At 46.7% G+C, this 12888-nt stretch overlaps 1 protein-coding gene across 2 annotated transcripts in view; it reads left to right on the top strand.

Moving 5' to 3' along the window:
• The first annotated feature begins 310 nt into the window (after nt 1–310).
• The window catches only part of ELOVL5 (ELOVL fatty acid elongase 5), a 38716-nt gene continuing 26138 nt past the window's right edge, over nt 311–12888 (top strand). Inside the window, exon 1 of one of the 2 annotated variants that reach the window (XM_055810589.1) lies at nt 311–418. Coding sequence is in view for 1 of the 2 variants with exons in the window: in XM_027787834.2 (XP_027643635.1) it covers nt 1328–1355 (28 nt within the window). In the remaining variant the exon portion in view is untranslated. Of the gene's footprint in view, nt 419–970; nt 1356–12888 lie in introns of those variants that run through there. The other variant, XM_027787834.2, reaches the window with a different exon arrangement.

Raw genomic sequence — 12888 nt, 5'->3', positions numbered from 1 at the left:
CCGGGGCCTCCTGCTTCCATCGCCCGGGTTGGAAACCCCCCATACCGACGGGCCGCCCGGTGTTTCGCGTAACGCTCAGGGGGTGACGCGGCCCCGAGCCCCCCCGCGCCCAGCGGCCCGGTGTGCCGGCGGCGCCCGGGCCAGCGCCACCCCCGCGGCGACAGCGCCGCTCGCCCACCCCGCTCCCGAGCCTCCCGCGGCCGCCGGATTGGCCCTCGGCGGCCGTGACGTCATAGCACCCCCTCCGCCGCCGCCCGTTAGCCCCCCGCACCACTCTTACGTCACAGTCAGCCCACGGCTCGCCGGGGGGCGGGGCCTCCCGCCCAGAGCCCGCCCCCGGCCCCGCCCCCGCGCCGCCGCAGCGTGACAGAGCTGGCCGGTGCCCACCCGCCGCCCCCAGCGCCGCCGCCGCCGCCAGGTAGGGCCGCGTCCCCCGGGCGGGAGGGCAGCGCCGGGGCTCCGCGCCCGGCGGCGGGATGCGGCGCGCCCGCCCGGGCCCGGAGGAGGAGGACGACGAGGGGAGGGGGAAGGGTACCGGAGGGGCGCCGGTACCGGAGTGGGGCCGCGGCGGACGGGGGGCGCCAGCCTGCGGGGCGCGCAACAAGTGCGGCGACGGGGGCGGCAGGCGGGCTCGGCAGCGAGCGGCGGAGCCGCGGCCGGGGCCGGCAGCGGCGGGCCGGCAGGCGGGCGGGCGAGCCGGGGGAGGGAGGGGACGGGGCGGCGGAAGGGCCGGGGTTTTCGCCGGGAGCGTTTTTCCCCGGTGCAGTTAGTCAAGAGCATGATGCAATCTCGCATTGCCATGGCTACTGCATCCCCGGGCGGCGGCGGCTCCTTCCGCCGTGGCGGGGCACGGAGTCGAGAGAAATAACATGGGCAGGAAGGGGGGACCCCTCCGTCACCCCCGCCCCGCCCCGCCTGCGGCGAGGAAGCGGCCCCGGGCCGTGCGGGCAGCTGGGGAAGGGCTGAGCGCTGCCGCGGCTCCCAGCAAAAAGCCGTGACCCGCGTTTGCCCCGCGCGTCGCGGGGGTCGCCTGCTTCGGGGCGGGCCGGGCGAGCGGGGCTGCGGGGGCGGCCGGGCCTGGGCAGCCCCGCAGCGGGGCAGCGGAAGGTCTTGTCGGGCTCGCAAGCGAAGACTTGGGCTTCTGCTGCTGCTTCTTCCCCGAGCCCATCGTCTCGCTCACCGGTCCCCCCGCTTTACTGATCAGGAATGGAGCCGCTGGCACAGGAGTTCCCGGGTTCGGCTGCGGGACAGGGCAGGCGCCACATGAGAGCAGCGCCGGGGAGATGGGCAGTGCTTCTATAAGATGCCTGCCCGCTTTCGAATCTAAATGTTTAAAGAGTGCAAGCATTTCGGAAGTAAGTAGAGAAGGAAGAGCATGAGACAGAAATGTGTCGGTATGTCAGATGCGTATGCAGGGACTTTCTTAAAAACTTTATGACTTTGCTTTTATCTCCTCCATCTTTTGGAAACCCTCGGGCGGCAGCAGCAGCATTAGAAGTTGGCAGCGCTCAGGGTTATGCGAGTATCATCTTGGGCAATTTAAGTGTTTCCTTCTTCCCTGCCTGCACTGGCTGCTTTTCTGCCCTCAGCACCCCACCCCACCCTCCCCGTTTCCCAGGGATGCAGCAGCTGAGGACCCAGCTCCGCAGAGCTTTCCGGCACCGATCCGTGCTCTGAATCTGGAGACAAAAGGCCAGTTCTGCAGACCTGGGCAGGAATAGTAACACCTTGGCTGGCTCAGCAAGGAGGGCTCCTGGTAGATGACAAGAGGTGTTTCGTGCCTCTGGCAGCTGGGTGTACTGCTTGCTCGGCATCCCAGCCACGGTTGAACGGCAGTGCCCGTACGGCGAATTTGTATTCTCAGTGCTTTGGGTGATCTCTGGTGCTGTGGGATTTGGTACCGTGGCAGTGAAAAACACAAGCGAAGAGCTCAGCTGGCTGCTAGCGAGGGCGAGTGAAAACAAGGCAGGGGCCTGGCAGCGGTTGCCCAGTTTGGATGCTTCCGATCAGGAAGTCTACGAAACCGCTCTGTGTAAATGGAAACACGCCCTGCAGCTGAAACCAGAGGAGGGCAAGCGTGCAGGCATCTCCGTGGCTCCGGTGGCCGTGCAGCCCTTCACTGGAGTTTTGGGCCAGGTTGCTTCCAGGGTGAGGTTATCTCTGAAGCGCAGCCCTCCGCCAGGACCTGGCAGCCGTGGGCCTGCTGCAAACGGTCGGCTTAAATTATTGCCGGTGGCTGTGGCTGCGTGCAGGGGTTTGCAGCTGTGAAGCTTTTGTAGATGCAGGCTCATGGTGTTGCTGCATCAGTATAAAGCTGCTAGCGTAGCAGGAGGGGATTTATTTACTTTTCGTATGAACTTGTGAATACACTGGAGCGTTTTGTGATATAACTCTGATATTTTACTCTAAGCCCTCCTTGTTCCCTTGTGCAGTCCCAGCCGGAGATTTTTTTCTGCTGTCGGAAAACACCGTAGCTAGAGGGAAATAACTGGTGTGTCCTTAACACTGCTAACAGAAGTTGAAGCTGCATCAGGGAGAGTAAGCCCGTGGCACACATGATCATCTGATGCTGTTCGGCAATGAAAGCTGGAGTTTCTTATAAAAGTATTCATTTATTTGGGGTGCACTAGACATCATCTGCTTTCAGAGCAGCAGAGTAGCCAAGGCAACGTGCTCTGCCTGGGGGGAGCTGTACTTGCACACTCAGTGAGGATTTCCCTTGAAAGCTTGTGGAGCCTGGAGATGACTGGGGTCAGCTGGGTAGTGATTCCTTTTAGCTTTACATGAACTGAGGAGCAGATGAAAGAGACCGCTGTGCTGAATTTCCTGAACTTAAAGAGTGGGTTTGCCCTCAGAGACACTGTTGCCATCTGACATGGGTCAAGGACATGCCAAAATTTTGCTGGATTTTCCTGAATTTCTTACAATGTACACATTACATATGAATGTGTGCTGGAAGCCCTTAGGGACTTTGTTTTTTTTTATCCGTAAGCTGCTAAGTGAATTTATCGTGAATGATCTGACTTAAGTCCCCTGTATTTTAGCATTCAAATGCAACCGGAGAGAGCACTGCTGAATTTAATGTGCAGTGTAGCTTTGTCTTGCAGGCTGGGGAAGGGTCTGGTTGTTGATCTATTTGCCTCACTGTGCTTTCTAAAAAGCAATTGTACTTTGTGTGATTTACTAGCTTTTACATACCAGCAGCTGATCAAATGAAGTCTCTTTGACTAAAACTGGTGCATATTTGGTACATAAATATAGCATCATTAAGGATACTTAGTTTATGTGCTGTCTGACCAGTCTGTGGGTACGCTTACTGCAGTATTTTTAGTAAGCTGATGTTGCCTTTACATTTCTTAGCAAGAATTCCTCTTGTTGCATTCCTTGCCTTTAGTGCAGCCAGAGTTGAAATAAAATATTTTGAATTCTCTGGTCTAATCTCTTCTTTCCCTGCTGACCTTCATTTTGAGTTGTTTACAAGAGGAATTAACTTAGAGAAGATAAGATTAACAGAACAAAAAAAAATGTAAATTTGCAATAATACTGTAAATCTGTCAGGCCTCGGGGCAGCACCTTTAATTGCTGGCTCTTTTGCAGCTGGCTAGGAGCAGGTTTTTGGCAATATGTTTGAAGATTCCGATTTTTGGAACTGTCAATATTTTAGGATTTCAGGCTGACTTAGTGCTCAAGTCCAGCAGCCGCAGGTGGAAAGCCTGGCGCTGAGAGCAATCCAGAGCTGCCCCTTGGGAATCGTATTCCTTGTAAGTGACATTCATCTGGTTAAATGCTCTCAAGTACTGAGCTGACCTCATTCCTTTACCTTCCTCAGTTTTGGGGCAGCAAGCGTTGCAACATCAAAAGCTTCTGTTTCTGCTGAGCTCAGAAAAAAAAACCCACCTGTACAGAGCAAGGTGGTGGTGCTTACAAGGTTAAAATACTTGTCTACTGTCTGTCTTCTAGTGGTCTCAGCAGTCCTGGGATGAAGTGAGTCTCCTGGTTAACTCTGTCTGTGTTCCACCTGAGACAGATCTCTGGGAGAGAAACAGCAAATGTGTGCAGTCCCATGTTAAAACAGCATTGTGCCTCTGTGTCCTGTTTTGCCCTCTGTCCCTCTTGGAGCTAGTACTAAAAAGATGTCACAATGAGCATTCATCCTTGCTCCTGCCTGCTTGCTGCCCAGTAGACAGGGCAGCAATTTACTGGGAGGGTGGGCTCAGCACAGAGCCATCTCCTGGGATGGGTTGTTCTGTAGAGTCTCCTTTGGACTGGGAGAGCCTTTGGAGCAAATGGCCTCTTGGTGACATATTTTTTTTTTTATTATTCCAGGCATTGAGGGTCTGTTCTCTGAACAAACAGAGGTGGGGATGCTTTTTCACTGCTGAGGAGCAGAGCCACAAACACCTCTACCTATTATTTCTTGGTGGGTTTTTTCACTCCTGTGAGTGTCATGCTGTCTTAGGATGGGTCACAAGCCAACTCTGTTGCCTGTTCAAAGCTGCTAGAGCTCCTCTTAGACTTGGTAGCTCTTCATGCAGGTCATGAAGGCATGTATGGGTGATGGTGCCGTTTGCTATAACCTCCCCTGCGTAACTGAACAACTTGCTCATTTTGTCCTCTTAATCTCAGTCCTTTTGTTAACCTTTCATTGCCATGTCTGAAATTAGTTGTATAGGGGTAAGATCTATAAAACTGTTTAAACGTAGGAATACTTTTGGGGCTGTTGGCCTCAGCTCTTTGCAGTAATGCTTTTGTTTTCCTGGTTTTTACAATGCACAAGATTATGTTCTTTCAAGATGCAACATATGCTTTTGAAAGCTATTTGACTATATAATAGGCTTAAGAAACGGATGCTTACTGCATTCCAGTCTGAGCACACTTCTCTGTGTGCATCCGAACACTTCACAAAACTGACAATAATCCTTATAGTCTGTAGCTGTTTTGTCATATGCAATATAGTTGCTAATTTGTTCTGTGATTCTTAAATGTGTTAAAAAGGCAGAAGATTTCTGCAGTCCAACTGGTTTATGCATGCTAGCATTGGAAACAGTTTTTCCCCTTAGATGGAAGATGACACTCAAGGACAAATGAAAAGGATAATCAGTGAATTACATAGAAGTTAGTCTGTCTAAAAACTTATGTCCAGTTCAAATTGCTTTCCTATGGCCTTTCCTAAGGCTGTTTAAATTTGGTATTGCTGCAGTATGGTTAAGAGGACATTGTTTAGGCTGACATCCCTGGAGTTCCAAAGTGCTGATTTATATCTGGGGTCCTGAGGCCGCTGAAGTCTGTACCCTGTGTCTGACAGAACAGCAGTTGTATCTGTGTTTGATAAAGGTATTGCAAACAGTGACCTGAATTGATTCTTTGACAAATCAAACAAATGCTGCCTCCAATCTTGCTATGGAGATAACTTGTATAGTTGCTGTGGACTGTCTATGCACTGGCTCTCCCTAGATCTGTTTAATGAAATTAATCTCCCAGAATGTATTGCCTTGGTTTCTCTATTTGTGTTTTGGCATTTAGGATGCATTATCTTACAGGGTAACTAAAAGCACGAGAGCAAACTTGTCCAAAGTATGTGGTCGGTAAATAATTTTCTGATGTGTTCGATGCGTTGGAGAATTATTTTATTTCCTCGATGAAATGGTTGACTCATATGAAACACAAAGTGTCAGGCATTTAGAAAGCACAATGGCAGTCTAATAAATTCCCTTACCAGGTGTAGAGATTTTACAGATGCAGGCTGGTAAGTGTAATTGTCACTTCTCCAAGAACAAATGAATCATGCTACTTATGCTGAACTCAGTGCTGCAAATTAAGAGTTGGTCTCAGCCTCCCATTGCATCTGTGTATTTTGCATGCCCTTATTAAAGCAATATTAGATGTAGAGGTTGTGCTTCATTAATGATGCTTTATTGATGACCAAGGGCATACTGAGCAGGTAGAAATATAAAAAGCTTCCCTGAACTTGTATTTATGTTAAAGTTGTCTGGATTTAACTGACCTCCATGTCAAAGCTTTGTACTAAACATCCGCCTGCCAAGTGAGATGCTTTGGGCGATGACTACACACGCTGAGTTGCACTAACATTTACAGGAGACAAAACTTGGTTCTGCAGAGCTATGGCAAACGTGGAATAAATGTGTTTTCCTGCGTTTTCAAATCCTGCCCTGCTCTTTGATCCCTACCCTTTGAGACACTGGGTCAGCACTTTGAACAAAGTGACTGTTCCTTCTCTATCGCTTGGAAGCGCTCCTGTCCCTCTGTGACCTTCAGAAAACTGTTGCTGGCTTTGCTGTAACTGGAGGGTAATTGCTTTCTTCCTATGTGCAAGTTCAGGCTCTCTGCTCTGAAATGTAGCCTTGATTTCAGAAAGGATGTAGTCTTAATTTCAAGTAACGTTCCAGCTTTTGAGGTATATGCGTGCTGATGGACATTTCTGTTGGTGTCATGGTCCTTAAAGATGTTACCTAACAAGTATTAAATATGCAGAATAATGTGGTTTAGCTTATTAGACCAAATACACCTCGAAGTATCTTACAGTTTTAGGCCATATGTTTAGATAATTAATTCATTAAGCATGCAGGTTTGCATTTTTGCCTGTTTAGCTTTTTTTTTTTTTTTTTTTAAATTTCCCCCCCTCCCCTTACTTTATGCTGTTACAAACTTGCTGGGAAGCATTTTGGATTAAGGCAGTGTTTCTGCTGTGCCCTTGTTGGCTAAGGAACACCCAGCAAGTGCTAGTTATGGGAAAATGTCTTCTTCCCTTAGGTGACATGTGCTTGTGGGTTTGGAGCAGACTGCAGTTTGGTGGAGGAGCTCCTCTCCCTCTGCTGGGTTAAAACCATGGCATCTTATTCAGATAGAGGTCTTCTGAAGATCAAATCAGATCTTGAAGCAGTAAGAAATGAGCAAAAGAAAACTACTTGTACATTTGACACTACTTTATTGTCAGCATAGGGGTTCCAAACAAAAGGGTCTAGTTCTTGAGCTGGTCCTGTGTCCTCAAGTTTGGTTTTACTCAAAATGATGAAGACTTGGGAAACTAAAGACCTTTATACTTTAATCTTTGTAGACTTCCCCTTAGATGTGCTATTCCTATGACATAATTTAATCAGAAAGCATCTGTTAACCTTTTCATGAAGGATTGTTTCCTGCTCCTGGGTGGATTTTATAAAATACTGATGTTTTGAATCATCATTTTGAGAATCATCTCCTAGCCAAGCAGTAGGAAAACCTTTGACTTAACAATAATTAAACCTTTAGCCAGTTAGGAGGCTGACATTCTCCAATGTTTAACATCACCCTGCCCTTTAGGAAAAGAAACTCAAGAAACCTTTTTGTGTGCTGAAGTTCAAATGGTGTGCTAGTTTGGGTGCATAGCATGTGTGCTTACCAGAAAGCATCAACATGTTCAGTTCATTCATGTAGCTGCTCACATGTTTTCGAGCCAGACCTCATGTGGCAGCTGCAGGACAATGTTGGTAGAGGCACAGGAATCTGGATTTGGCTTTGAAGGGCGCAATGATATTAGTTGTGCTTGCACTTTTATGTATGTGCATATGTGGATTGGAGGGCAGCAGATGCTTATGGTGAACACCTGAGTCTGCTTTGGTGGTTCATTTCTCTTCTGTGATGCTGGCATGGAGCGGTGGCTCTTAGCTGGTCACAGACCCCATGAACTGGTGCAAGCTCGTAGCTGTTTGCTCTGTGTTAGGGTTATGCGTTTATCCCTTGCATCATGTATTTGTCTGTCAGTTCACTCGTGTACAGTGGCCTTTTGGTGTGTTGTTAAGCTTTACATTAGTCTTGTGAACTTGACTTACTGCGTGACATGAAGCCTTATTAATGGGGAAGATACCTGCACTCATAACACCGTTCACAATTTTTTTATTAACATATGTGATACAGTGACAGAAAATAAGTTGCTAGTCCAGCAGACCTAGTTACTTATGGATTTTTCTCTGCCTCTTTAACAAGCCTAAGCAGAAAAACCTCTTGCAAAAGATTGGAGTCGGCTTTTTCATATTTTATTGAAATCTGTCTTGCATGCCACTCAGAAGGCACGGCTTACACCATGGCTGCCTCCACAGCCTCTCATTTGCTACAGCTACAGAAGAGGTGGCTGGACTCCCCTGTCCACCAGGGTCAACCACGGGCTGGGAAATTTTGGGTGGGTGTCCCCATCACCTTCTGCAAGAGGTTAAAATGCAGTGTAAGGGCTAGAGGAAAACACAAGTGTGAGAGAACACCAGCAATATATAGGGTGGCAGAAGACCCATTACATATAGATGTAGAGAGATGGCACTAAGCAAGTCAGTAAGGGGTGCTGCATTTAGCAGGCCTTGTCTGTTCAGTTAAAGATGAGGAGGAAAAATAATAATGATACAGGCAGTCACAGAAGGGCCACTGTGTTTCAGTGTAGATCATTGCCCTGCTAATGCATGAGCTGCTGCTGCTGCCTCTAGTTTCTTAAGGTAAAAATTGTGCACGGGTGTAAGCCATTTTTTAGAGTCAATGATGGTGCCAGACCACTTGTGAGAGTTTAATGATTGTAGCTCTGTCCTCTGGTTTTGCAGCCTTCATCAGGTTCCCGAGTAATTCTCCAGAGGCCATACTTGGTCCTCCACTTTTACTTGACAGGTTCCCGGAACCTCTAACTTCCCTGCCCTTACTTCTGCCCTTTCAAAGCCATTGTCATCTCCCTCTGAAGCACGCAAAAGCAGGCTGTACGCCTTGCTGTGTCTTGCAGAACAAAAATAACATCCTCTGGTACTACTTTATATTGATTTCTTGTTCTATCACCACTGCTAAGTGGTTGCATTAAGGTACAGGAAGGGACCGCTAATGTTGTTTTCAAAGTTTTTTCTCTCATTTTTTGAAGTCCATGTAGTTAGCTCATTCCTTCTAAATTCAGTGCAGTTGTTTAGATAAGATAGTCACATCTAAACTCTAGTTGAGCAATTGCAGAGCTATCATGAATTTCCAGTTTTACAGACTGAATACTTCTTGGTTTCACAAAACACGTCAAGCTCAAATGATACAGCAGCATGGGTATTGGTTGCATATAGCACAGTTCAGTTTTCTAAGTGTTTGTGGGGGTTGACTTTGAGTCTTAAAACATACATTTAGGAAGCTGATAAAACACAGATGCGAGTCCTGAAGGATGCACTTGGCGAGAACATGGGGGCGTTTCTGGTTTTTAACCACCGTTCACAGTGCATGAGAAGTGACTGTCTTGGAGTAAGTGCTTTACATCCTTTAGTGCTGTGTTGCCTCCGAAGGAGAGATGTATGCCCTTGGGAGAAGATGACAGTCTTTGAACCTACAGTGACAGGGACGTGAGTTGCTGGTAGCACATATGAAGGAGCTTAGCAATGAAGTTAAGGGGTTTTCCACACCTCCCCCTCTTTGTTTTTCCTTACTGCTCCGTTTCTCGCTTTCATATTTCTATCTATTTTTCAGGCTTTGCCTTTTAAAAGCTTATTCACCCAACGACCTGGGAGGTGGGTTTTTTTTTCAGAACAGAGGAGCAGGACTGGGGTTTGGGCTGAACCAGTGAAGGAGCCCTAGTCAGACACTGGCAGTTCTGACACATCCCTCCTCACAGCAGCATCACTCTGCTGAGACCTCTACCAAATTCCCTCCTAAGCTGTTGGTTGTTATTAACCTGAGAGCAGAATGTTGATTGAACCTGTGGTTTGGGTGTTTGTTGGTGTGGGGTTTTTTTTTCTTCCTCTATTCTTCCACCATGTATCAGTTCGTGCATGAGGCTATGGAACTGAAGCCTGGTCCAGAGGATCAGGTCTATTTAAATGAAGAGTCCATTTGGTGATGTTTGTTTTAGAGATGACACATCTGTGTGGAGGACTTGTGTTCCAGGGAGATGAAAACATTGTAAAAAAACTTCCAACCACCAGAATTGTCTTTTGATATTTGAAAAATTGGATCATGAAAGAGCTCTTTGCACAAAAGCATGTTTTGCTTTTAGCATGCAGTAAAAACAGAGCTGCCGTGGTGGTAAGATTCTGGAAGGGGAAACTTTCAGAGAGCTGCCAACATGAATGAGCAATTTCATTGCCTGAAGCATCGTTCTGTATCCTACACAGTCGGTACAAAACATATATGAAATAGGTACACTTGGAATGTAAAGGTTTGGGGTTACCTGCTGAGCAACTTTTTAATATGTTGCCATCCATATAATAGATGTGCACTGTTTTACTATAGAAGCTAAAGAGCTTGTCTTTTGCCCGGAGTTTAAAGTTGCTTTATTAGTGTGGCTGATGAAATGCAACTTAATTCTTTCCTATCTTTCACTCTTAACAAAATGAGTGCTTATAAAATGCACTGCAAGTTAAGTTTTCACTTTCCTGCAAACAGTATAGTAAATATAATAAAAATAATAATTTTAATTATTTTTGACTTCAGGTAAAAAAAAAATGTTTGGTATCATCAGAAAATCAAAGTTCCTATTGAAATTTAATCTTAGGCTACTGTACTCAAGGTGTGTCTCAGGTCACTAGTAAGGTTGTTGATTATTGTTTCATACAGGATAACATGTTTTAAGGATGCAAAAATAAAAGGGGATACTTCCCCTCTGTCTTCAAGGTCCTCAGCGACAGGCTGATCAGTGTGTAGTAAGCATTTTTGGTCATATGCACTGCCTGTTTACCTTTTTATTTCTATCTTTTTCTGTGTATTTCTTTTCATTAGCTCTGTTTCTGTTGGAAAACTTTTGCTGTGTTTAGATTGAATAAAACATTAAAATTGCATTTTTTTGGAAGAAATGTGATGTTGGTCTTCATCTGCTGGGTTTCTCAGTGGTTAACGTTCTGCCCCTTCCCCTTGAGTCCTGCCCTATCACATCTGACCTGCCCTGAGATTATCCGTAGTCCTGCAGTTTTCAAGACAGGAACATAGTAATGCATCTGAAAAATCTGTCTCCTTCATAGTTTGAACATTTCAGGGTGGATTTTTTGTTGTTGTTGTTGTTTGCTTTTTACAGTGCAATGATCTGTCAGTCCATGCTGTTACGATTATATTTAAGAAATCTCTGTAAGTTAGCTCTGCATGACATTAACATATCCTGTGTGACCTTTTTTTATTTCACATTTTCTTTTTTCTGCAATTCTAGCACTTTTCACTAGAACCATTCCCACATGCAAAATGATGTGTGTGCAATGCATTTTGATTTGGCCTTTTCTTAATAACGTTATAGAATTCTGCTTTAAAAATTCTACATCTTTTTGTCTATCTGTTTTATTTGCCTTTCTTTTTGCTATGGTCTTGGTTTCTTGCCGAGTGCAATGCAATGGCTTTGCTCAGCTTCAGGCAGGTAAGACCTCTTTGTCACCCAGGTGCCTGCTTTGTGCTGGTGCTTCTTCTGCAGTAAATCAGGTGTCAGGATGGACCTGGCTGAAAGCTGATCTTCTTGCTTGGTTGTTTCCTTGGGGCTACCTCAATTTTCCCTTGCTTCCTCCACCCAGGCAGTGATGGAGGGTAGGGAAGGAATGAAAGCAGTGTCAGATCTGTTCTTGGTTGCTCTTGGTCACCCCACACACTCTGGGCATGGTTTTACAGCTATGGACGTGGATGAATGGAGAAGTTAGAACAAGGGTGAGGTGATGTGATGCCTGTCAGCCTGAGGTGGGCATGAGCTGGCACCATAACAGGCATGAGTGGGGAAAATGCCTGGGTGGAGGGAGCTTCTTATCTTTATAAACTGCTGAAGACTTTGTTTGAGAGAGACGCCACGCAAGCGGCAAGGCAGAGGAGGCATATCTGGTACCCTCCGTCCCAGGGGACTGCTGCCCTGCAGAGGACAGGATAGCTGCAGGGCTGGGGGGGAAACCTGCCACCTGCTGCTTGTGTGGGTGTTGGTTTGTCGCTGTATTTAAAGCAGAGATATTATAGGAAATTACAGTATTGGCCCTGTCTTTGCTCTGGTGCTTTTGGAAATACAAAGCGAATGTGGTAAAACCTTCTGCACCTTGGTGCTGGTGCTGGGGGTTCAGCCTAGACATGTTTTTCATTGGAACATATTTTAATGGCAGTGGGGTTTCCACTGCACCAGGAATTTGTGGCCTCTTATTGTAAGAAAAGAGTGGCTAAGTTTTAGAGGAAATTGACTTATTTTGCTGGAATACCCTTCCTGACTTCTGCAGGTACCCAAATTGTTTATGTTATGAGCTTGTATAAAACAGCTTGGCAGTTGCCAGATGTGTGGGCAGTGTAGGGTTTTTCTTTCCTCCAATAGTCTATTTAAAGTTCATAGGAAGAGTGAGTGGTAAGATCACACCAAGCTTTACTGTTACAGTATTGCATTTTAGTTGGTTGGTTGGTTGGTCTTTCTCCCCTTAAAACAAAGAATAAACTACAAGGAACTGCAGTCCTGCCTCCTGGAGCAGGGTCTTCTGATGAAGTAACATTTAGGAACATGCTGCCAGCATCAAACCAAGGAAATGGACAGGTAGAAATGCTTTCTGTTCTGACTACTCCAGGAGTCAGTCACCTGTTCCAGGGGCCCTTGTTACAGCGATTATTTGGTACCTTGATACTTGCTGATTTGCGGGAAGGGTTGGTTTAGCATGAGTCTGCTGCAGGGAAGACTCCTCGGGACACACCAGGCTTTTCAGCCCTGAGCTTCTGTAGCAGAAATGCCATCAGCTAGCTGCATGTTTTGGCAATACTTCGTTGACAGATGTGCTAAGTGTTGTACAGGAAAGGAAAGGAGGGGGAATGATCCGAGTGATGCACCTGTAATGATGATCCTGTCTCAGCATCTTCTGCTCCTATACCAGAAAATACAGTCTGCACTCTCAATATTCCTTGTCAGACCTGGGCAAGAAGAAAACAAGGTCACAATCTTGCCTTGCATAGCGTTAACTT

The sequence above is a fragment of the Falco peregrinus genome, chromosome 7 (genome assembly GCF_023634155.1).
Source record: "Falco peregrinus isolate bFalPer1 chromosome 7, bFalPer1.pri, whole genome shotgun sequence".
Lineage (NCBI taxonomy): Eukaryota > Metazoa > Chordata > Aves > Falconiformes > Falconidae > Falco > Falco peregrinus.
The sequence above is the reverse complement of the archived record's forward strand: the minus strand, read 5'-3'. Positions and strand labels throughout refer to the sequence as shown.